Below are 24,111 nucleotides of genomic sequence, written 5' to 3' on the forward strand. Positions count from 1 at the left end.
AGTTGGTTCCCCTGAAAAAAATCTGTTTCCCCAGTGTCGGGAGCGCGCGCAGAGAGGCGGTTTCCACAGTCTGCATATAATTTCTGATCGGTAAATGATAACACGTAATCATTTATTGTGTCAACGTTCTTATTTCATCTTTGAACCTACTGTTTCCAGTATAAAAAATAAAACATGTTCTTGTTTTTGACGCGTTTCGGGTCTTTTTTTTTCTGTTCCTACTTGAGTCACGTTCAACCGACATATAAAGTCACACAAACACTGTCCACTCTAAGTAATTCAGTGGCTTTGCATTTTAAGAAACAGCAACACTGCCTTAATAAAATCTCTAAAACACATTCATTTGATTGAGCTGGATTCACCAAACGTAATGGCTGCTAACTGTTAGCAAGTTTGTCATTGAAATAAATTAGGATTTGGTTAACAAATGAGATTTTTGAAATATCCTTAATTTGTTTGGTAAATTACATTCACTCTGCTGTCTCGTGGGCGTGTCCTTCTGTCAGGTGGACACGCCTCCTCAGGCTGTCAGTCGCGTGGCTGCAGGTTGTGTGTGTGCGTGTTTTCCGCCGATCGTCTCTCCTTCTTGTATACGTTTTGTGTGTACGACAACCCCAATTCCACTGAAGTTGGGACGTTGTGTGAAATGTAAATAAAAACAGAATACAATGATTTGCAAATCCTCTTCAACCTATATTCAATTGAATACACCACAAAGACAAGATATTTAATGTTCAAACTGATAGATGTGTTTTTCTGCAAATATTTGCTCATTTTGAAATGGATGCACATTTCAAAAAAGCTGGGACAGAGGCAACAAAAGACTGGGAAAGTTGATGAATGCTCAAAGAACACCTGTTTGGAACATTCCACAGGTGAACAGGTTAATTGGAAACAGGTGAGTTTCATGATTGGGTATAAAAGGAGCATCCCCAAAAGGCTAAGCCGTTCACAAGCAAAGATGGGGCAAGGATCACCACTTTGTGAACAACTACATGAAAAAATAGTCCAATAGTTTAAGAATAACGTTTCTCAACGTTCATTGCAAGGAATTTAGGGGTTCCATCATATACAGTCCATCATATAATCAGAAGATTCAGAGAATCTGGAGAACTTTCTACACGTAAGCGACAAGGCCAAAAACCAACATTGAATGCCCGTGACCTTCAATCCCTCAGGCAGCACTGCATTAAAAACTGACATCATCTTACACGTGGGCTCAGGAACACTTCAGAAAGACATTGTCAGTTAACACAGTTCGTCACTACATCTACAAGTGCAAGTTAAAACTCTACCATGCAAAGCGAAAGCCATACATCAACAATATCCAGAAACGCTGCCACCTTCTCTGGGCCCGAGCTCATTTGAAATGGACAGACGCAAAGTGTAAAAGTGTGCTGTGGTCTGATGAGTTCACATTTCAAATTGATTTTGGAAATCATGGACATCGTGTCGTTCGGACAAAAGAGGGTAAAGACCATCCAGATTGTTAGCAACACAAAGTTCAAAAGCCAGCATCTTTGATGGTATGGGGGTGTGTTAGTGCCCATGGAATGGGCAACTTACACATCTGTGATGGCACCATCAATGCTGAAAGGTACATCCAGGTTTTGGAGCAACACATGCTGCCATCCAAGCAACGTCTTTTTTAGGGACATGCCTGCTTATGCCCTCGGGGCTAGAACTTAACACCGTGCTCAGTAACTTTGAGCTAGCTATTCCTGCATGGCTGTATTTTAATAAAGTTTTCAGGGTCAGTGAAGGAATATTTGGTGTTGTACCTCCTTATGATGAGTTTAGTTGGATAGTACAGACTGTAGGATATTCCGGCATTGCGTAGTTTTACCTTGAAAGGATTGAAAGTGGCCCACAGTTTGTTGACCTCAGGATTCATGTCAGGAAAGACGTGGAGATCCTTTGTAGAATAGGCGGCCTTTGTTTCTTGCCAGCTATAGAATGTTCTCCCTGTCAATGTTGTAGTGTTGACGGACGATCAGTGCTCTCGAGCGTTCTCCAGCTTGTGGTTTGGGGGTGAGAGTCCAGTGAGCTTGATCTATCAGGATTGGTGATTGAAAGTTTTCTTTTCTGAGCACTTCTGAGATAAATTCTGTCATGAAAAGTGCTGTGTTCTCTGCTTCTGTGTCTTCACTGACTCCCACTACCTGAAGATTTTGCCTCCAGCTTCTGTTTTCTAGATCCCTGTATTTTTCCTATAGTTTGCTGTAATCTTTCTGTAAGGTTTCATGCACTTATTCCATGACAGTTATTTTGTCTGTAACATCACAGAGAGATCGCTTCATTTCTTTTTGTGTCTCTGCTGTTTCTGTATGAATTCTATGCAGCGTTTCCATTTTCTGAGAGAGTTCGTTTCGGAGCATATTAATGTTCGCTTTAGCTTCTTCACGTAGCAATGAAATGTCACTCCGTATCAGCCCATGAGCTAAAAAAAAACAACAAAAAAAAAAAAACGTGAAACTGGGCTGTACAGTTGTATGTAAAAGTTTGGGCACCCCTGATAATTTTCATAATAAATCATTGGTTGTCTGGATCAGAAATTTCAGTTAAATATATCATATGGGAGACGAACACACTATTTGAGAAGTGAAATTAAGTTGCTACTATTTACAGAAAGTGTGCAATAATTATTTAAACAAATTTGGGGACCCTTGCAATTTTATTGATTTGAATACATTTAGCACTAATTATTGGAACACAAAATTGGTTTGGTAAGCTCATTGACCCTTGACCTCCTTACACAGGTGAATCCAATCATGAGAAAGGGTATTTAAGGTGGCCATTTGCAAATGTTTCTTCTCTTTGCATCCCTTCTAATGAGTGGCAACATGGGAACCTCTAAACAACTCTCAAATGACCTGAAAACAAAGATTGTTCAACATCATGGTTTAGGGGGAAGATACAAAAGCTATCTCAGAGATTTTACCTGTCAGTTTCCACTGTGAGGAACACAGTGAGGAAATGGAAGACCACAAGCACAGTACTAGTTAAGGCCTGAAGTGGCAGGCCAAGAAAATCTGATAAACTGAAGTGAAAGATGAGAACAGTCATAGTCAACCCACATACCTGCTCCAAAGACCTACTGCTGTATGGGAGAGTAATGCAGAGGAAGCCTTTTCTGCGTGGAATAAGGTGCTGTGGACTGATGAAACTAAAACTGAGTTATTTGGACATAACAAGGGGCATGGCTGAAAAAGAACACAGCATTCCAAGAAAAACACTTGCTACCTACAGTAAAATTTGGAGGTGATTCCATCATACTGTGGGGCTGTGTGGCCAGTGCAGGTACTGGGAATGTTGTTAAAGTTGAGGGTCACATGGATTCCAGTCAATATCAGCAGATTCTTGAGAACAATTTTCAAGAATCAGTGACAAATGTGAAGTTGCACCGAGGCTGGATTTTTCAACAACCCTAAACACTGCTCAAAATCTAAGGCATTCATGCAGAGGAACAAGTACAATGTTCTGGAATGCCCATCTCAATCCCCAGACCTGAATATTATTGAAAATATGTGGTGTGATTTTAAGCAGGCTATCCATGCTCAGAAACCAACAAACCTGACTGAACTGGAGATGTTGTGTAAAGAAAAATGGTCCAACATACCTTCAACCAGAATCCACACTCTCATTGGAAGCTAGGAAGTGTTTAGAGGCTGTTATTTCTGCAAAAGGAGGATCTACTAAATATTGATCTATTTTTTCTGTTGGGTGCCCAAATTTATGCACCTGCCTGATTTTGTTTAAATGATTATTGCACTTTCTGTAAATCCTATAAACTTCATTTCACAAATATCAGTTTGTCTGCTTTATGATATATTTAACTGAAATTGCTGATCCAAATAACCATAAAGGAAAATCATGTAAATCACCAGGGGTGCCCAAAATTTTATACAACTGTATGTACTTACACTGAACTTACTAAATAAACCACACACGCATGCTTTTAATATATAGATTATCAGCATGTGAATGAGGTACAAACATTTTCAAACTGCGTAACAACTCTTTCACTTTTGCCGAGTTTCATCATCATGACATTAAATTATTTTCATGATTACACATCTTAACTCAGTTCATCTTATATGATGGGTTGATTTTGCTGTCCACTCATAACTTGGAGCGCAGAGCGCATTTGTTTTTTTTACTTCTTCCCATTTTGCGACAACCAATCACAGCTCTTAGTGGACTTTGTCATACCTAGCAACAGGGTCAACCCCGCCTCCTCACAAAGATGAAAGTTTATATGCCCTCAGAGCTGCTCTCAGAGACATCGCTTGGATCTCTCTCAGACTAGGATTCCTTGTCAGAAAATTTTAGGCCAAGTTAGGAGCTCTTTGAGAAGGAGTTGCTTCGCATATACAGGCCCAGGTGCTCAACTACGCACCTAACACACTGGGGATTGAGCGCCTTACTCAAGGGCACCTTAGCTGTGTGACTGGGAACTGAACTGACTCATTGGTAATAAGCCCCCCACAGCAGTTTTCTTTTCCATTTGTCCAGCTTCCTCCATGAGGTCACATTTGGTTAATCTTCTTCTGTGTATCATTTTGTTCTGCACATCACTGTCTCAACACTGTTCACAGAAAAATAAAAGCATCAATTCTAATAATTACAAACAGCAAGTTCCATTTCAATGTTTTACTGATTTGGCAAAGGTTTAAAAACAGCATGTATCATTTCACAGCTTTAAATACAAGAAGCATATTTATTAATGATAATATAAAACAAGTAATGAAACGTCTCAAAGTCATTAGCCTACATTACATTCCTCAATACACCGACAAGAAACGGCGATACTGGTTACTATAGCAACAGTCGATAATAGGAAAGAGAAAGAGACGAGACAAATCAAGAGTAGGTTTGGTCACTTTCCAGAAAGAGAAAACAGATCATTGATAAAGAGAGACAGAAATATTCAGACATTAAAATTGGCACATTCACAACACGTCAGGGTGTGCAGTCGTATCAGGGATGCTACACCAAGGGAGGGACCATGCAGTGAGATCAGGCTGTGTCACGTGCCAGGAGCGGTTATAACCACAGCAAAGATGGCTGCCAGGTGACGGTGATGCATCGAAACATCCACTTGTCAGTTAGCTGCTCCCCACGTGTGTCACAGTTAGGCAACAAGAACTTTCTCCATTACATTAGCGATCCAGTGAAATGTACATCAGCGTCTTCCACAGGTGATCTTCTGAACTGATGCCATGTGGCGAAACAGACGCCTTTGTCAGCACTCTCAGTCCGACTGTCAAATAATAATCTCAGAACAGCAGCCAGGCACAGCAGTGTTCTGGTCAGTCAACAAAGGAGCAGAAATCAGGCTTAGTTCCACATTCAGCTACTCTGGGCATCTACGCCGCAACGTAGGAAAGGTCAGAGGTCAGACAGAAAGCGTTCATGCAAAAATCAGACCAGGCACCACCACATGGAGGGGGCAGAACAGTGCACAGACACACACATGCTCGCATGTGCAATCAAGGCAGCACCCATTCATGCAAGCGAGCACGCACGCGTGCGCGCGCACACGCGCACACACACACACACACACACACACCTCCAGATGATCAGCTCAAAGGAGAAAGAAAAAGTTGTGTCCTAAGTGCTCCTTTTCTGCCTTCTTCTCCCATTTATTTCCGCCCAGTCCGAGCTGGATCATGTTATCGTTACCGAGGTTAAAGTTTACTGTTCTAGTAGCTTCATAACAGCAGCATCTCAGTGGCACTGCAGTGGTGCTTCAAACTGCTCAGTCCACTTGGTCCTGCCACGAGGGCATTAAAATATGACTCCATCCCTGTCACGTCTCCTCTGCTCAAAAAGTGCAAAAAAAACAACAACAAAAAAAAAACCTTCAGAATCGTCCGCAATCTTGACGTATTCTTCATCTTCTTCAATGGCTGTGCTAGTGCTGCCCAACAGCAGCTTACTGGCATCACAGACAGATCCAAGATCAGTATTTAGCAGAGCACATTCTGCTCAGAATCAGTGGCACACCTCCAGAACAGTCATAACGGCTTGTCGATTACAGTCACACCTGTGGTGGGAACACACACAAAACAGAATCACACTGTAACTTCAGAAATGTTTGTTTGTTACACTACTCCTGAGGTGTGGGGCTAATTTCCATCATACATGCTGTGTGCATGTAGACTGACCCTTAAACTGTTTTGGTAAAGGTCAAGGTCAGTAGATTCAAAAGCCAAAATTCAGATTTTTTTTTTCCAGTTCGATGTCCATCAAGTTTGGCACAGGTGGTCAATCACTGGAGTCAGAGATCAAAATTGTAGTTTTCCCAATTTGATTTGCTTTGAATATAGCACAAATATGAGGTCCATTCCAGAGTTGGTTAGCAATGTCAAATTTGCAAAAGTCAGTCATTGGGGTCATATCTGCCTGTGTTTTTGGCCTACTCATCCAGGTGTTGTCGGTGGTTGAAGGTGGGTCCCAAAATAGCTGTTAAAAACAAACTAATTTTCATCAAAAGCAAGCTGAAGGAATTTGATTTTCAACCTGATTTCAACCAAATATGACACACTTAGGTGGATTACAGAACTACCCAGTCAGCCATATGTCAATAATTAGGGTGAAAGTCAGGGTCGGTGGGGTCCAATGTTGTAGCTGTTACTGTGTTCATGTCCACAAGTACTAAGGATTTAGGGGAGCAGAGTCGTCAGGAGATGACATGTCCCCCCATTTCCCACAAATCATTAATACACAGTGCCGGGGGATTACCCACGTACAGTCTTATGCTAAATATGAATGAAATTGGTCAACTGGTTCTTGAGATATCACACTAACAAGTGAAAATGGCCAGATGGACGGACATGCTGATCGCTGTATCTCCCCATATTTCATACCGGGGAGGATAAAAAGGGACAGAGAAGAATAAAAGAAGTAACCAACAGAAGTGAGCGAACCATTAGAAGACTAAGAGTACGGCACGGCAGCAGGACTATTAAACTGCAAATGATCCAGTAGTACATCAAACAGAGAGAAACAGGAAACGATACAATTAAACAATCCTGGACGAGACTGAAAAAATAAATATCTCTGTACAGCTGTATTATGGCACAGTCGGCCAAATCTACTCCTGGAGAGCACCCGCCCTGCATGCTTTCATCACACCTGATTATTTAATTCTGCTGTTTTCCAGCTCCTCATAGGCTGAGCACACCTGTCAGATTTAATTATCTGTGGGTGGAGCAGGAACACATAAAAAACATGCAGTGCAGGAGCCCTGCAGGAGCCCTCCAGGAGCAGATTTGTGCAGGCCTGCCCTAAAAGTAAGTCCAATGTGGATCTGCATGTTGATTTGGCAGAAGTTTTATGCCGGATACCCTTCATGACGCAACTCCACATTACATGGAGAAATGTGGCAGGGATGGGGTTTGAACCGGGAACCTTCCACACTCAAACCAAGGGCACTAACCACTTTTCCACCATCCCTAAGGTAATGAAAAACGAAGTTTTAAACATTAGAAACCTTGCACCAATGAAGCTGTGACCAAACCAGAACTACATCAAGGAATAGCATGTCCTACCTCCTCCCAAATTACAGTGAGGAAAATAAGTATTTGAACACCCTGCAGTTTTGCAAGTTCTCCCACTTAGAAATCATGGAGGGGTCAGAAATTTTCATTTTAGGTGCATGTCCACTGTGAGAGACATAATCTTAAAAAAAAAAAAAAATCCGGAAATCACAATGTATGATTTTTTTTTAAATAATTTATTTGTATGTTACTGCTGCAAATAAGTATTTGATCTCCTACCAACCAGCAAGAATTCTGGCTCACACAGACCTGTTAATTTTTTTGTTTAAGAAGCCCTCTTATTCTGCACTCTTCACCTTTATTAACTGCACCTGTTTGAACTTGTTACCTGTATAAAAGACACCTGTTCACACACACTCAATCAATCACACTCCAACCTGTCCACCACAGCCAAGACCAAAGAGCTGTCTAAGGACACCAAGGACAAAACTGTAGACCTGCACAAGGCTGGGATGGACTACAGGACAACAGGCAAGCAGCTTGGTAGAAGACAACAACTGTTATGATTATTTATTAGAAAGTGGAAGAAACACAAGATGAATGTCAATCTCCCTCGGTCTGGGATTCCATGCAAGATCTCACTTTGTGGGGTAAGGATGATTCTGAGAAAGCTCAGATCTACACAGGACCTGGTCAATGACCTGAAGATGGGACCACAGTCACAAAGATTACATTAGTAACACATGATGCTGTCAGTTTAAAAGGTCCCTCTGCAAGCCAGCACATGTCCAGGCCTGTTTGAAGTTCACCAGTGACCATCTGAATGATCCAGAGGAGGCATGGGAGAAGGTCATGTGGTCAGATGAGACCAGAATAGAGCTTTTTGGAATCAACTCCACAACATTTGACCTCTGTAATTGCAAACAAAGGCTACTGTACCAAATATTAACATTGATTTTCACGGGTGTTCAAATACTTATTTGCAGCAGTAACATACAAATAAATTATTAAAAAAAATCATATATTGTGATTTCTGGATTTTTTTTAGATTATGTCTCTCACAGTGGACATGCACCTAAGATGAAAATTTCAGACCCCTCCATGATTTCTAAGTGGGTGAACTTGCAAAATTGCAGGGTGTTCAAATACTTATTTTCCTCACTGTATATGAAATAAATTGGATTTTCTAACAATGGGAACTTTGGATAATAACAAACCAACAGCTAAATTAGATAAATAATGCAAATGACCAGGAAGTGACAGCTGGCTCACAGAATGATTTAACATGTTTAAAGAACAATTTGTACCCCTAGATTCTTTCAACTTAGCCACAGCAGTCCAAGTGCTGGTCCCAAGCCCGAGTAAATGAAGACTTTCTAAGCAGTAGGGGCATACACCATAAACTTCGTCAAATCTCAGCCACATTGGGTGCACAAGCCAATGCAATGTAAAAGGACAGATAATGGCAGATTTTGCAAAAAGAACAGAAATAGCTGGCAGCACGGTGGCTTAGTGGTTAGTACTGTTGCATCACAGTAAAAATGTCCCAGGTTCACCTCCGACCTGGTCCTTTCTCTGTGGAGTATCCATGTTCTCGTGGGTTCCTCCGGGTGCTCTGGCTTTCTCCCACTTCCAAAGACATGCATGTTTGATGAAATGGTGACTCTGAATTGAACGTAGATGTGAGTGAGACTGTGGATGAATTTGTCTGTCTATATGTGTCGACCCTGCAACAGACTGGCGGCCTGTCCAGGGTGTTTCATACAAGAATTAGTAGATGATTAACTAAGTTTTAAAAAAAAGAATGTCAAATTTGAGAAACATCAGGAGAAGTCGACAACACAAAAAGCACAAAGGTCATAGCAGAAGACACTAAGTATTAATGTGGCAAAAAAAGGCATTTGATTGTGTGAGCTGGAGGATCCTACAACGCAATTTGGCAGATTCCCAAGTCTCTGGATGGTGGCAGTTTTTGTAAATTTGCCTCTGTCCACCATCTCAATGTAGCTGAAAAGAAACAATGAGCATGTACCGGGTGTGAAGACTTTAATTCAAGGGGCTGAACAAAAATATTGCATTAATTGTTCAGGAGTTATGGCAATACATACAGTCTGTTTCATAAGTAATTGGATAGTTACAATGTCACATTATATTTAGGTATTTGGCATGTGAATCTCATCACTGACAACGATTCGATATACATCTCGATACACTACCAGCGATACGATACATATTGCGATACGATTCACCCTTGTTCCCGATTTGATGGCGATTCAATTCCTCACAATGCAATTCAACATGATGCAAAGAAATTGTACCAAAAATTTAAATAGAAAATAAGAAGCTGCAATTCAGTATGGTACTATGGTATGCTTCTCCTGATTCTACTAGAGGCAGAGGATTTGATTTAGTCCTTATAAGCAGAAAATTTACCAGATTCAACATTATGGAACAGGAATCAGTTCCTCATATGTGGAACCTGTTTCATCACACTGTCAGAACTTAAACAGTAAACTGCAAGACAACATCACTCTCACTGAGTGACTTAAGGTGAGTCACCCAGTTGCTGGAGGTTTACAATCTGATGAATATCCGAGTGGAGCAGTGGCCGTATGGTTTAGCAGCACGACATTCTTTACAAACGACCTGCGTCTTGGGAAGGTTCAGCCAAAATATCTCCAAACACCTGATTTAAATGTTTTAGGTACGTCAAAAATCTTCAACTGCTCGCGGACCTCCATGTTTCTTATGGTAGAAATGTGCTTTCGGGCTTCCATCCATGTCCAAAACAAAACGCGAAGCAGGGATGGTACATTCAATGTGCCTCGGAAAAAACTGATGCAAGCATGCAGTGAGCAGTGAGATCACGATTTCACCTGTCATTTGAATCGATGCACACTGAGTGAATCGATACACTCGCATTGCGCACGTTTGTATCTAGATACAGATTCGTATCGATTCATCTCTACATGCCTAGTAGGTATATTCATGGTACCTGCATAACTGCGCCCTGTGCTCATGCAAGTCGGTAGCAGCGTCCACTTGTCCAAGTTCGGATTGTAGAACTCAACAGAGGCCAAGTTGCAGCTGCCGTCATCGCCTCCCACCACATAAAGCAAGTTATTTACAGCACACACACCTGAAACACACAATCAAAGCTCATGAATACTTAGCGCCATGAGTATTTTATAACTGACCGCCTTAATGATGACGATGTCTGGCTGCGGCCTTACCTGCGTTACGTCGACACATGTTCATGTCGGCGACCTGTCGCCAGCTGTTGGAGGCTGGATCATAAACTTCACAGCTCTTCCTGACTAACGGGCCATCGTGCCCACCCACAGCGTACAGGAGGCCTTTTAAGACACCCACACCTGGTCAACAGATGACTGATTACACCATCTGCTGTTTTATGGCTTATTTGACTTTTGTCTAAAATTTTGGGAAAAGTTTGTACACAAAAAAAAAAATCCCTATGCATGCACCCACCTGCCCCACTGCGTCTCGTGCCCATTTCAGCAATGTAGCTCCACGTGTTGCTTTTAGGGTTGTAAGCTTCCACTGTACTCAAACACTGTCTGGTCGCCCCGTCATAACCCCCAACTGCGTATAGGATTCCTAAAAAAAACACATAAGGAACATAATTTATAAGTGAAGAAATAAGGCTTCAAAGAACCAAACATGAGCCCTGACAAAACTACTCCTACTGTACTGTGAGCTGTTATTTTCTCTGACTACGTAACTCTAAATGCTATCTGCAACACTCAAGTGGGAAATGTATTCACCATTTACAACACCCACTCCTACACTGCTGCGTCGGGTGCTCATGGGTAACACGTGGAACCACTCATCTGTCTTGGAGTTGTAGGCCTCAACTGTAGACAAACCTTCAAACACGTACAGAAACATCAAATAATTTCACATATAATAAATGTCGAGGCTTTCGGTGTCTAAAAGCTCTCAGATTTTCTTGTTACAAATGGTACCTGTGCTGCCATCAAATCCTCCCACAGCATACAGCAGTCCACTGAGCACGGCAGCTCCTAGAGTTGATCTCCGGTCCTGCATGCTGTTGACGCTTGTCCAGCGGTCCATCATTGGGTCGTAGCAGTCAACTGTCCGCACACGCAAAGAACCGTTGAAACCGCCGACTGCGTACACACAGCCGCCCACGTAAACCACTCCTAAAATCAATGACAGAGGGCAAACAGAAGAAAAAACTAATCACGCAAAGTTAATGTGAAAAATGTCTACAACATTTTGGCCGCGTGGCACATTCTTCTGGTTCGTGACCCAGCGTGCAGGTGTCTCAGTGTTGAGGACTGCAGCAACCAGCAAAGGCCAAGGAGAGAGCCATGTTTCACCTGGCTGCAGCAGATAGACAGTAACTTTCCAGAGGTGGGGATGGGCCAGTTGTCAGCCTGGGTGGTTGCCATACAGGACCCAAGGTAGCAGCACCTGCACATGCTCCCAAAACTAACAAACTGATTTCAGACATTATAATTCATGTAAAATAGTTCAATATATTTAATAGTCAAAAAGTATGATTTACAAAATCATGATTCATGATTCATTGTGTACATATAATATTTACACAACAAATCATACTTTTGTCTTATTTTATAATATACTGTAGTTAAACTGTAGTTAATGCTATTTATAAGGCCTCATTTCTTTATATTTTGATTACCATATTCATGTAACAGAGGCTTTAAAAAAATACTACAAGTATTAACTCCAAAGCTTTGATGATTGCCGTAGTCGCCACAGTGCAGAAGACAGAAATGGGTTTCCTCCGTGTGTCTGTGTGTGTCTGTCCGTCCCTCCATAACTGAAGCTGGAACAAGTTAAAAGCCAACAGGCTTTGCCAAAATACAAAGTAAATACCACAGCAATTTCACTCGATGGAAATACTGGTGTACAGACTTCATAAATGGTCTATCTGGACAGTTAATCTCACAATAAGCTATATTATTAGATAGTTGCAATACAATGCTCAGAAAGGACAGACTGTCAAACCACAGTAATACTAGAGCACCGCGTTCATAGAGTGCAAACCTCCGGCAACACTAGTTCCCAATTTCACAAATTTTTACCTTGGAAAAAAATCAAAGTCCTGTTAGAAGTGGCTTTTCATAAGCTAAATTAGATGTGATCAAATGTTAGGAGTATGTATTTAGTTCATGCACTTGGATCTAAGTTTTTTTGTTTTTTTTTGTGGTGTTGTCAGGTTTTTTTTCTTTTCAACTTTTTCAGTTTCTAAATTCTTCTTCAGATAATTTTCACAGAACATTTACTATCTTTGCCATTGCTTTTGGGGACTTGGTTTCCAACTGATAAACTGGAAGATAGACAAACAGGCATAAAATTGGAACCTCCGCTCAATTTTGGTGCTGTATGCAAATCCATAACAGAAAAATGAATGATTGAGGCACATTTGATTGAGATATAATACAAAATGAACACCAAATGGGCTTTTCAATATTAAATTTCAGTGTCCACAAATCCACAATCCGGATCAGATCTGGATCAAATTTTATCAGGTGATGGTGAGTGCCAGTATGCACCTCACTTTCAATTATGAGAGCGATTGGGCATGTCTGATTAAGATATGATGTAAAAATACACCTTAAATGGGGTTTTCAATGTTAAATTTAAATGGCCACAAAATCTGTATCAAACTTTGTCAGTCAATAAAGGATACCATCCTACATAAGGCTCTCAAATATTAAGGAAATTTGAATTTTTGAGAGAGAGAGAGAGAGAGAGAGATAGAGATGAATTTTTGAACATTTGTTCAATGTTAAAAATGGGGATTTTTATATACATACACAGACACATACATACATACACACGCGGTCAGTTAGAAAACTATCCGACCTTTTTATTTTTTGCAAGAACTATATGGATTTGAATCGTGTGCTTGCATCAGCCAAGCTTGAACCTTCGTGCGCATGCGTGAGTTTTTTCACGCCTGTCGGTTGTGTCATTCGCCTGTGAGCAGGCTTTGTGTGAGCAGTGGTCCACCCCCCTCGTCGGATTTTTATTGTGAGGAAAATGTCTGAACGATTTGGAGCTTTGCTGCATCAAATTTTTCCAGAAACTGTGAGAGACAGCCAGGTGGAAACCATTCGGAAGATTCAGACGGCTTTCAGGGATGATTCTATGGGGATCACACAGATTAAGGAGTGTTACAACCGGTTTAAAGACAGCGCACAATGGCGGAAGGCGCGCCGCGCTCCGAGCGGCGATCGACAGGCTGAAACGACCAGATCATTTCCAAACTGAACGCTGTGTTGATCCGGGACGTCATCTGACTATTACAGAAATGGCAGAAGAGGTGGACATACCACCTTTTCACCACATTCCACTGTTACAGGAGTTTTTGTCATGGAAAGAGGAGCGGAGGAATTCGCCACGGAGCCGCTAATGGCGCGGGACAAAAGCACCTCCGTGTTGGTCTCACAGGAGATGTTGTAACATGTCCAGCTCTTGCACAATTCGGAAGATTCAGATGGCTTTCGGTGGCTTTTCAGTCGTGTGACTATCCGAGAAATTGTGGACGAGCTGGACAGGCCACAACATGTTCTGTGAGGTTTCATCACGGCGTTGCTTTTGTCCCACGCCATTAGCGGCTCCGTCCCAACGCGCGAATTCCTCCGCACGTCTTTCCATGACAAAAACTCCTGTAACAGTGGAATGTGGCGAAAAAGTGGTATGTCCACCTCTTCTGCCATTTCTGTAGTAGTCAGACGACGTCCCGGATCAACACAGCATTCAGTTTGGAAATGATCTTGTCTTTTCAGCCTGTCGATTGCTGCTCGGAGCGCGGCGCGCCCTACGCCATTGTGCACCGTCTTTAAACCGGTTGTAACACTCCTTAATCTGTGTGATCCCCATAGAATCGTCCCTGAAAGCCGTCTGAATATTCCGAATGGTATCCACCTGGCTGTCTCTCACAGTTTCTGGAAAAATTTGATGCAGCAAAGCTCCAAATCGTTCAGACATTTTCCTCACAATAAAAATCCGACGAGGGGGGTGGCCAACTGCTCAGTCAAAGCTTGCTCACAGGCGATTGATGCAACCAACAGGCGTGAAAAAACTCACACATGCGCACGAAGGTTCAAGCTTGGCTGATGCAAGCGCACGATTCAAATCCATATAGTTTTTGCAAAAAATAAAAAGGTCGGATAGTTTTCTAACAGACCTCGTGTATATATATATATATATATATATATATATATATATATATACTAGCTGGAGTACCCGGCGCTGCCCAGGTTAACCTGTTTAAGATATACTCTACAAAATATTCCAAAGTTTATATTTTGTCATAATTGTAGATATTTTATAAGTATACTCAACAAAAAATATAAACGCAACACTTTTGGTTTTGCTCCCATTTTGTATGAGATGAACTCAAAGATCTAAAACTTTTTCCACGTACACAATATCACCATTTCCCTCAAATATTGTTCACAAACCAGTCAAAATCTGTGATAGTGAGCACTTCTCCTTTGCTGAGATAATCCATCCCACCTCACAGGTGTGCCATATCAAGATGCTGATTAGACACCATGATTAGTGCACAGGTGTGCCTTAGACTGCCCACAATAAAAGGCCACTCTGAAAGGTGCAGTTTTGTTTTACTGGGGGGGAATACCAGTCAGTATCTGGTGTGACCACCATATGCCTCATGCAGTGCAACACATCTCCTTCGCATCATCTGTGAAGAGAACACCTCTCCAACGTGCCAAACGCCAGTGAATGTGAGCATTTGCCCACTCAAGTCGGTTACGACGACGAACTGGAGTCAGGTCGAGACCCCGATGAGGACGACGAGCATGCAGATGAGCTTCCCTGAGACGGTTTCTGACAGTTTGTGCAGAAATTCTTTGGTTATGCAAACCGATTGTTTCAGCAGCTGTCCGAGTGGCTGGTCTCAGACGATCTTGGAGGTGAACATGCTGGATGTGGAGGTCCTGGGCTGGTGTGGTTACACGTGGTCTGCGGTTGTGAGGCTGGTTGGATGTACTGCCAAATTCTCTGAAACGCCTTTGGAGACGGCTTATGGTAGAGAAATGAACATTCAATACACGAGCAACAGCTCTGGTTGACATTCCTGCTGTCAGCATGACAACTGCACACTCCCTCAAATCTTGCGACATCTGTGGCATTGTGCTGTGTGATAAAACTGCACCTTTCAGAGTGGCCTTTTATTGTGGGCAGTCTAAGGCACACCTGTGCACTAATCATGGTATCTAATCAGCATCTTGATATGGCACACCTGTGAGGTGGGATGGATTATCTCAGCAAAGGAGAAGTGCTCACTATCACAGATTTAGACTGGTTTGTGAACAATATTTGAGGGAAATGGTGATATTGTGTATGTGGAAAAAGTTTTAGATCTTTGAGTTCATCTCATACAAAATGGGAGCAAAACCAAAAGTGTTGCGTTTATATTTTTGTTGAGTGTATATATGTAGTCCGAATAGGCAAAGGTTTGAACTAAAAACCCAAAATAGGTGGAATCCCCAAACCAAGAGAGAAAACTGAATTTTGCTGCATGCAAGAAACAACAATGAAGTTCTTCAGACTTTATATTGCAGACCAAGTATGCTCATAATCATTAATCAGAATTGATGTTATGACCTTTATAATTGTTGATACACTGCAAATCTAGTTTATAAGAATGCTACAAAAATAAAATGTCTTTTAAGCAAACGTTAATTTTGGATTTGAGATGTTGAATATATATTTAAATGTAGCTTTTACTGACCAATAGTTCTGAAGAGCCTCTTGGTAGACAAAGTTCCTTGTCCTTCTGTCAGGAAAGTGGATATACAGCTGATTGGGGTTACCAACTCTGGAGCATCTGACTAACTATCTGTGGAAGATCGCAGGTTCTGCCATATTCAGGCCAGCCACATTATCAGCAAAAGTAGTGGTTTCTTTTTGCAACAGGCATTCCATCTTTAAATGGTGTAAATGTTGCCTTGCATATTTCTTAAAGTTATGCATTCATTGGTATATTTAGAGAACAAACAATCTTTTCAATTGTAAAAAAAGAGGTTTGACCACTAAAAACAGTTTGAGCCATGAAACATCAACATACCAAAACTATAAGATCAACCCCAAAGCTAGTGCACTATTATAATAGGACAGCAGTTTGTGAAGAGTTGATAATTAACAAAATTTAATTTAGGATATTTACATCATAATGTGGTGGCCAAGTGGTTAATGCGCTTGGTTTCAGTTCAGAAGGTTCCGGGTTCAAATCCCACCCCTGCCACATTTCTCCATGTAATGTGGAGTTGCGTCAGGAAGGGCATCTGGCGTAAAACTTGTGCCAATTCAACATGCAGATCCACCTTGGATTTGCTGTGGCGACCCCAAGTGCAAACAAGGGAGCAGCCGAAGGGACTTACTTACATCATAATGAGCAGCCTATATACAACGCGCCATTGGAGAACACAAGCTCTATGCCCACTTAGTGGCTGATTGAAAGGGTGCTGCCCCATCAGCAGTTAGAACTACATCACTTTTTCAAATGATCTGCAGAGTGCCATTGTGATACAGAAAACATGCATCTGCCCGATACATTATGATCAACGCTAGGCAAGTGATACACATCATGTACACTCTACACCTTTATTTTTAGAAAATGTGCAAATGTTTAGAAATACATGTACAAATTGCAAGAAAAGACAAAGCTTGATATTTTATCCAGTAAACTTTTAAAGTTTAATTTACAGCCTTCCAGTAAACTTTTAAAGTTTAATTTACAGCCTGTGGTTGAAAGCTCTCTGCTAAGAGTGAAAACCTTCATTCCAAGAAGGAATAGGCTATATTCTGATAAGTATTATATCATAGTGATTGTGTATAAGTTTTATCAAAATCATGTGGATTGACCCCCCAGCCACCCCCACCCCCTCTCAGCCACCAATGCCTGGCATGGGGAGAACCCATCTACATCTCTGAGCTGGCACCTTATCTGCAGGTCTAAATCCTTGTTCCTGGGGACAGCATTATGAAGAGTTTACCCTGTATTTATTTTGAAGTTGATAAACATAACGCAGTATTGGCCATTAGGTACAGAAAAATCTCAATTTGAGGGTGCATATTGCCATAATGATTAAACCAGATTTAAGGACTATTTTTAAGTAGGATGGCATATCTACTCATTCACACATGGTGTCAAATATCATGGGTGTAATATTGGTAGAGGGAAGTATGGGGATAACAAAGCACATGGAAGAAAGTTACTTTGTATTAAATTGTGTATTTATATTCTTACAATCAAAATGTTCAGTATATTATTAGTCAGTAAATGACAGAATACTCACATTTGTTTTTGCTATAAACAGGTCTGAAAACACTAAAGTTTGTAGAGTTGTTAAATTTTTTTCAAGGAGAGTCAAACAGGTTTGTAGCACTCACGTGCAGCATGTGCAGAGAAAGGATGCATTCATATCAAGGGGGATATTTGAATCTGCTTGGTTATACAACCAAGCTGGCATGTACACCCACGCTATGTATGCTAGCCAGCAGCAGATAGCCCAGGAGTCTGGGCTCTGTTTATAGCAGTAGGCAGGCTGAGCTCCTGCATATATGCATAGGGCCAGCGGCCAGCTATTAAAACTGAGAGATTTGTGCTGGAGTACAACTGCCACTGAGGTACATATGGTTCAACTGTATGTATCAGATTATTGTTAATATTGTTGTCTTAATATTAATTTTTTTGTTTGAAAATAGTACCAGGTTGTAGCCCATGTCATGGTGGTTCAGAATATGTAACTTTGGAGTTCAACTGTATGTATCAGATTATTGTTAATATTGTTGTCTTAATATTAATTTTTTTGTTTGAAAATAGTACCAGGTTGTAGCCCATGTCATGGTGGTTCAGAATATGTAACTTTGGGGAGTTCACCTTTTGTAGTTTCAGAGCCTATTCCGGACAGACAGAAAGACAAAACTGTATGTATCAGATTATTGTTAATATTGTTGTCTTAATATTAATTTTTTTGTTTGAAACTAGTACCAGGTTGTAGCCCATGTCATGGTGGTTCAGAATATGTAACTTTGGGGAGTTCACCTTTTGTAGTTTCAGAGCCTATTCCGGACAAAAGTAGCCATTTATGTGTGTGTGTGTATATATATATATATATATATATATATATATATATATATATATATATATATATATATATATATATATATATATATATATATATATATATATATATATATATATATATATATATATATATATATATATATATATATATATATATACACACACACACACACACACACACACACACACACACACACAGCATGCAACTGTCAGTCAAGACTGTCACCTGATCAGAAATTTATTAAATGCATTTTTATCTTATGTTTCAATATTTAAATTATTTATGTATGTGTAATGTATTTAATGTAACTTAATAAAGTGAAGTTTGAGAATTTTGGGGGGAACAAAACTTATTTGGATGGGCACTGAGGTACTATGGACAATGAGAGAATCAGTAATGCCTTTAGATCGCTGCTGGTGAGCAAAAAAAACCTCTCTTCACTCATATTTAAATATATGTACCAAACAACCTTAAAATTGAATAGGCTTGTATAAACTTCATGAGGCAATTTATGGTGCAAATATCAAATTATTATATTGTTCACTGGATATACAAATTCAACAATGACAACATATCCATTTAGTATGTGCTACATCTAGTGGTAAAATATAATAAAACAATGCAAACTACACTCAACAAAAATCTAAACGTAACACTTTTGGTTTTGCTCCCATTTTGTATGAGATGAACTCAAAGATCTAAAACTTTTTCCACATACACAATATTACCATTTCCCTAAAATATTATTCACAAACCAGTCTAAATCTGTGATAGTGAGCACTTCTCCTTTGCTGAGATAATCCATCCCACCTCACAGGTGTGCCATATCAAGATGCTGATTAGACACCATGATTAGTGCATAGGTGTGCCTTAGACTGCCCACAATAAAAGGCCACTCTGAAAGGTGCAGTTTTGTTTTATTGGGGGGGGGGGGATACCAGTCAGTGTCTGGTGTGACCACCATTTGCCTCACGCAGTGCAACACATCTCCTTCGCATAGAGTTTATCAGGTTGTCAATTGTGGCCTGTGGAATGTTGGTCCACTCCTTTTTCAATGGCTGTGCAAAGTTGCTGGATATTGGCAGGAACTGGTACACGCTGTCATATACGCCGGTGCAGAGCATCCCAAACATGCTCAATGGGTGACATGTCCGGTGAGTATGCCGGCCATGCAAGAACTGGGACATTTTCAGCTTCCAAGAATTGTGTACAGATCCTTGCAACATGGGGCCGTGCATTATCCTGCTGCAACATGAGGTGATGTTCTTGGATGTATGGCACAACAATGAGCCTCAGGATCTCGTCACGGTATCTCTGTGCATTCAAAATGCCATCAATAAAATGCACCAGTGTTCTTCGTCCATAACAGACGCCTGCCCATACCATAACCCCACCGCCATCATGGGCCACTCGATCCACAACACTGACATCAGAAAACCGCTCACCCACACGACGCCACACACGCTGTCTGCCATCTGCCCTGAACAGTGTGAACCGGGATTCATCCGTGAAGAGAAAACCTCTCCAACGTGCCAAACGCCAGCGAATGTGAGCATTTGCCCACTCAAGTCGGTTACGACGACGAACTGGAGTCAGGTCGAGACCCCGATGAGGACGACGAGCATGCAGATGAGCTTCCCTGAGATGGTTTCTGACAGTTTGTGCAGAAATTCTTTGGTTATGCAAACCGATTGTTTCAGCAGCTGTCCGAGTGGCTGGTCTCAGACGATCTTGGAGGTGAACATGCTGGATGTGGAGGTCCTGGGCTGGTGTGGTTACACGTGGTCTGCGGTTGTGAGGCTGGTTGGATGTACTGCCAAATTCTCTGAAACGCCTTTGGAGACGGCTTATGGTAGAGAAATGAACATTCAATACACGAGCAACAGCTCTGGTTGACATTCCTGCTGTCAGCATACCAATTGCACGCTCCCTCAAATCTTGCGGCATCTGTGGCATTGTGCTGTGTGATAAAACTGCACCTTTCAGAGTGGCCTTTTATTGTGGGCAGTCTAAGGCACACCTGTGCACTAATCATGGTGTCTAATCAGCATCTTGATATGGCACACCTGTGAGGTGGGATGGATTATCTCAGCAAAGGAGAAGTGCTCACTATCACAGATTTAGACTGGTTTGTGAACAATATTTGAGGGAAATGGTGATATTGTGTATGTGGAAAAAGTTTTAGATCTTTGAGTTCATCTCATACAAAATGGGAGCAAAACCAAAAGTGTTGCGTTTATATTTTTGTTGAGTGTATAACATCTGTTCAACTGTATTTGTGCACAGAAAACCATTTCTAAGAATTCACTTATCTTCTCTAAGATCAGTTCATCCAAAAGTTGATCTGAAAGTACAGATGTAATTCTTCAACAGACCACAGAGAAAAGACACAAGTTCCTGAACTAAATCAGAGTCCAGGCTCAGCATCTTTCTCCTCTGAAGTCCACATATACAGAATAAATACTTCAAGTCTTGCTGACAAGTCTTGTCCCATTTTTAGATGCAGCAGAGAAGCACAGCCTTTAACCCAAATTTGGATTACGCATTGAGTGTAGCCCCTTTTATCTCCCAGCATGGGGAGGGGAGCAATGTCAAATCCAGCGCAGGGTGCATGTAACAGAAACAAGCTGTAATGATTACAACAGATTAGCAGTGTGGATGTGTTATTATCTATAGCTATATTAATACATTCATCATTAATCTGTTACCATAGTTACCTATGAACTCTGAGATACAGCCCCAAGAATTCATAACTCCGTTGGTATGTTTTTGATGACAAACATAAAAATTCTGTTCATAAATTGTTGATTAGCACCATCCAAATGCATTTTTTCAGAGTGCACGGTTTTAGAAGAGATGCAGATTAAGCCTGGCCTTCAGGTCAACCTTTGCAGACTGCAGCAGGACACAGACCCAGTTTATGTCACTGCAGTGTGCAAAGGGACTCATACCTGCTCTGCACCGCCTGGTGGGGAGTTCAGCCACCTGGTACCATCTCTGCTCCTCAAAATCATAACATTCAACACTCCGGATGGCCTTTGGCGCCTGGCCTCCAACCACAACCAAGACCTAAACACAATGGAAACAGCAGCACCATCACATGATGAACAGCAGAGGGAACGATCTCTCGTCTTTAGAGGGATTTATTTTAGTTTTCTGTGGTAATGGAGAATGTACCTTTGGACAGCAGGCTGGAGTCCTTACGCGTGTGCGTGCCGTCTTCATCAGGGCTCTCTGATCGGCGGGCAGCAGATGGTACTTCATAGCTTCGATCAGGTAGTCTTTACACGCACTGCTATTCTTAATCAGTGACTCCTCCTCCACACGCTAACACAACCAATCCAAGAACCAATCAGTTTTTATTGTATTTCATTCTGTCAAGAACTTTGTTTAGCACTGAATTGCTACAGTTGTGGATAACTAGTAGTGGTAGTGGTAGCAGTAGTAGTAGTAGTAGTAGTTAACTGTTTTTTTTGTTTTAATTCCATTACTGACCATTTGAGAAACACTGTTCTTTTAGCTAACTTGAACTGAAGACTGGGGCTGAACCCACCAAATATAGTTTGGGCTGATTCTCTCGGGACAGGATGGAGTTTTTTTGCTCTGAATATAATTCCGTTACAGAACTGCCCAAATGTAAGCAGCAGCACCAAGTGACTAACTCCAGGGCCGTCATTTATCAAACTGTGCATAGAGAAGGTTCTAAATGCTGTCATACGAACAAAATTTAGTATGTGCATTAGTACAAAAACAAACGTCATTTATCAAACTGTGCATAGAGAAGGTTCTAAATGCTGTCATACGAACAAAATTTAGTATGTGCATTAGTACAAAAACAAACAAAAATCCATAGTTACTGAACAGGTGGATGCCGTTCATACATGCAACAGTATCAGCTGCTGATGAATCCCACATTCTAACACACATGCTTGTGCATTAGAACATGGGACTGTGTGCATTAGAACGTGGGACTGACAGCAACAACAGTGAAGAGAGTGAAGAAACATCAGTTTTTGTGAAAAAGAGCATGAGGTGATTGTCTGTGGGCAGAGTAGAGGGATAAATAAATGTTCTATTCTATTCTCCAGCCGTTCAATTAGTGTCATATTGTTTCTTAATTTAGACATCAAAATCACTTTGGTACATAATTTTAACAAGCTGTAAGAAACTTCAGTATGCTCACTACAATAAGGAGCATAAAACTTTATAATTAATATAATAAGCAGACAAGTATTTACAGTTCCTCCCCAGAATCCTTTGCATTCCTGTGACGTCTTTACTAAGATATAAACCCTTTCTTAATTAATTTTGAGCACTGAAAATAACAAGTACATTTTAAATATAATATTTCAGGAGGAAAGCTATTTTCTTTATGTCTTGCATTAGCAGGCGGACATCAATATGCTTGTTGATGGGCAAAAGCTGCTGTTTAGTTCACACATTGGTTGTAGTTTTGTTACCAATGAAGTTACATGTTTGTTTTGAATGTGACATAATCACAAAATGTACACAAGTAATTTGAAGAAATAAAGACCGCTCATGAATGAGGTTGAATTAAAGATGCACTTTCAGTCAGTTTGCAAATAAAATTCCTGTTTTAACAAAAGCAGCAGCAGAAACCTGTTGAACAACATCAACTATAAAGTGGATACGTATGTAGCACCATGTTGCCTGGATGACTGGATGCTAGCAACTGTAAACATGACATGCCTCAATTATTTCAGAAAGGTATGGTACAGGGGTTGTGTTTTTTCCCCCTGGAAGGACGGGGAGCGGGGGGGTGTAAGTCTTAGAACCAGCAGTCATGGTCACATTGTGGTCAAAGCACACCTGTGATCTAATTCCAGGCTGAGCCACCTGCAGCTGACACTTCTGTCAAACGCCCTGGAGTGTTATGTTGGCTTAAGCTTTAATGATCAAAGAACTGCACATATGGGCTTCAGAAGGCAGATTTCCTTCCACAAACACATACTGACCTGCACCAGGTACTCTCTGGACAGCAGCGGCAGGCGCACATGTTCCATCAGGTGAGCCAAGTGTTCCTGGCGAACATCTTTATCGTGATTGACCCAAGCTACCACGGCTTCGAAAACCTACACAACAATGTACACGCACACACATGTAAGCACATTGGCTACAAAAATAGTTAAAGTGCACGTTTGAAAGCCAGGCAAGGTTTGATTGGTCTAAGCATGGTGGGGAACAAAATTCAAGATTAGCCTTTCAGAATTTAAAACATTCAAATTCCAGGAACGTTTGAGAAGACGGTTCGACAACCATAAATGACAGCTTTTTGCACATCAGTTATTGCAGAATAATTTTGCTACACTTGCCATTACCAACACACCAGACTTATGCAGAAACCTCTAATATACTCCCCTGAACTACACTGACTAACATTCACTCAGCATGCACAGAGCACAGAGTTGGTCTGCAGTAAGTTTCTGGGATTTCATGCACTCTCGCTG

General features: G+C 41.1%; 1 protein-coding gene across 1 annotated transcript in view; it reads right to left on the bottom strand.

Moving 5' to 3' along the window:
* Positions 1-4,638: 4,638 nt before the first annotated feature.
* Positions 4,639-24,111, bottom strand: part of klhl2 (kelch-like family member 2) — a 31,178-nt gene continuing 11,705 nt past the window's right edge. The window contains exons 7-15 of the mRNA XM_034187991.1: positions 23,620-23,736; positions 21,821-21,970; positions 21,595-21,712; positions 11,492-11,689; positions 11,291-11,392; positions 10,995-11,123; positions 10,739-10,879; positions 10,501-10,644; positions 4,639-6,049 (exon numbers count right to left, since the gene is read on the bottom strand). Coding sequence (XP_034043882.1) covers positions 6,021-6,049; positions 10,501-10,644; positions 10,739-10,879; positions 10,995-11,123; positions 11,291-11,392; positions 11,492-11,689; positions 21,595-21,712; positions 21,821-21,970; positions 23,620-23,736 — 1,128 coding nt within the window. The 3' untranslated portion in view covers positions 4,639-6,020. The remainder of the gene's footprint in view (positions 6,050-10,500; positions 10,645-10,738; positions 10,880-10,994; positions 11,124-11,290; positions 11,393-11,491; positions 11,690-21,594; positions 21,713-21,820; positions 21,971-23,619; positions 23,737-24,111) is intronic.

This window comes from Thalassophryne amazonica, chromosome 15, assembly GCF_902500255.1.
Source record: "Thalassophryne amazonica chromosome 15, fThaAma1.1, whole genome shotgun sequence".
Lineage (NCBI taxonomy): Eukaryota > Metazoa > Chordata > Actinopteri > Batrachoidiformes > Batrachoididae > Thalassophryne > Thalassophryne amazonica.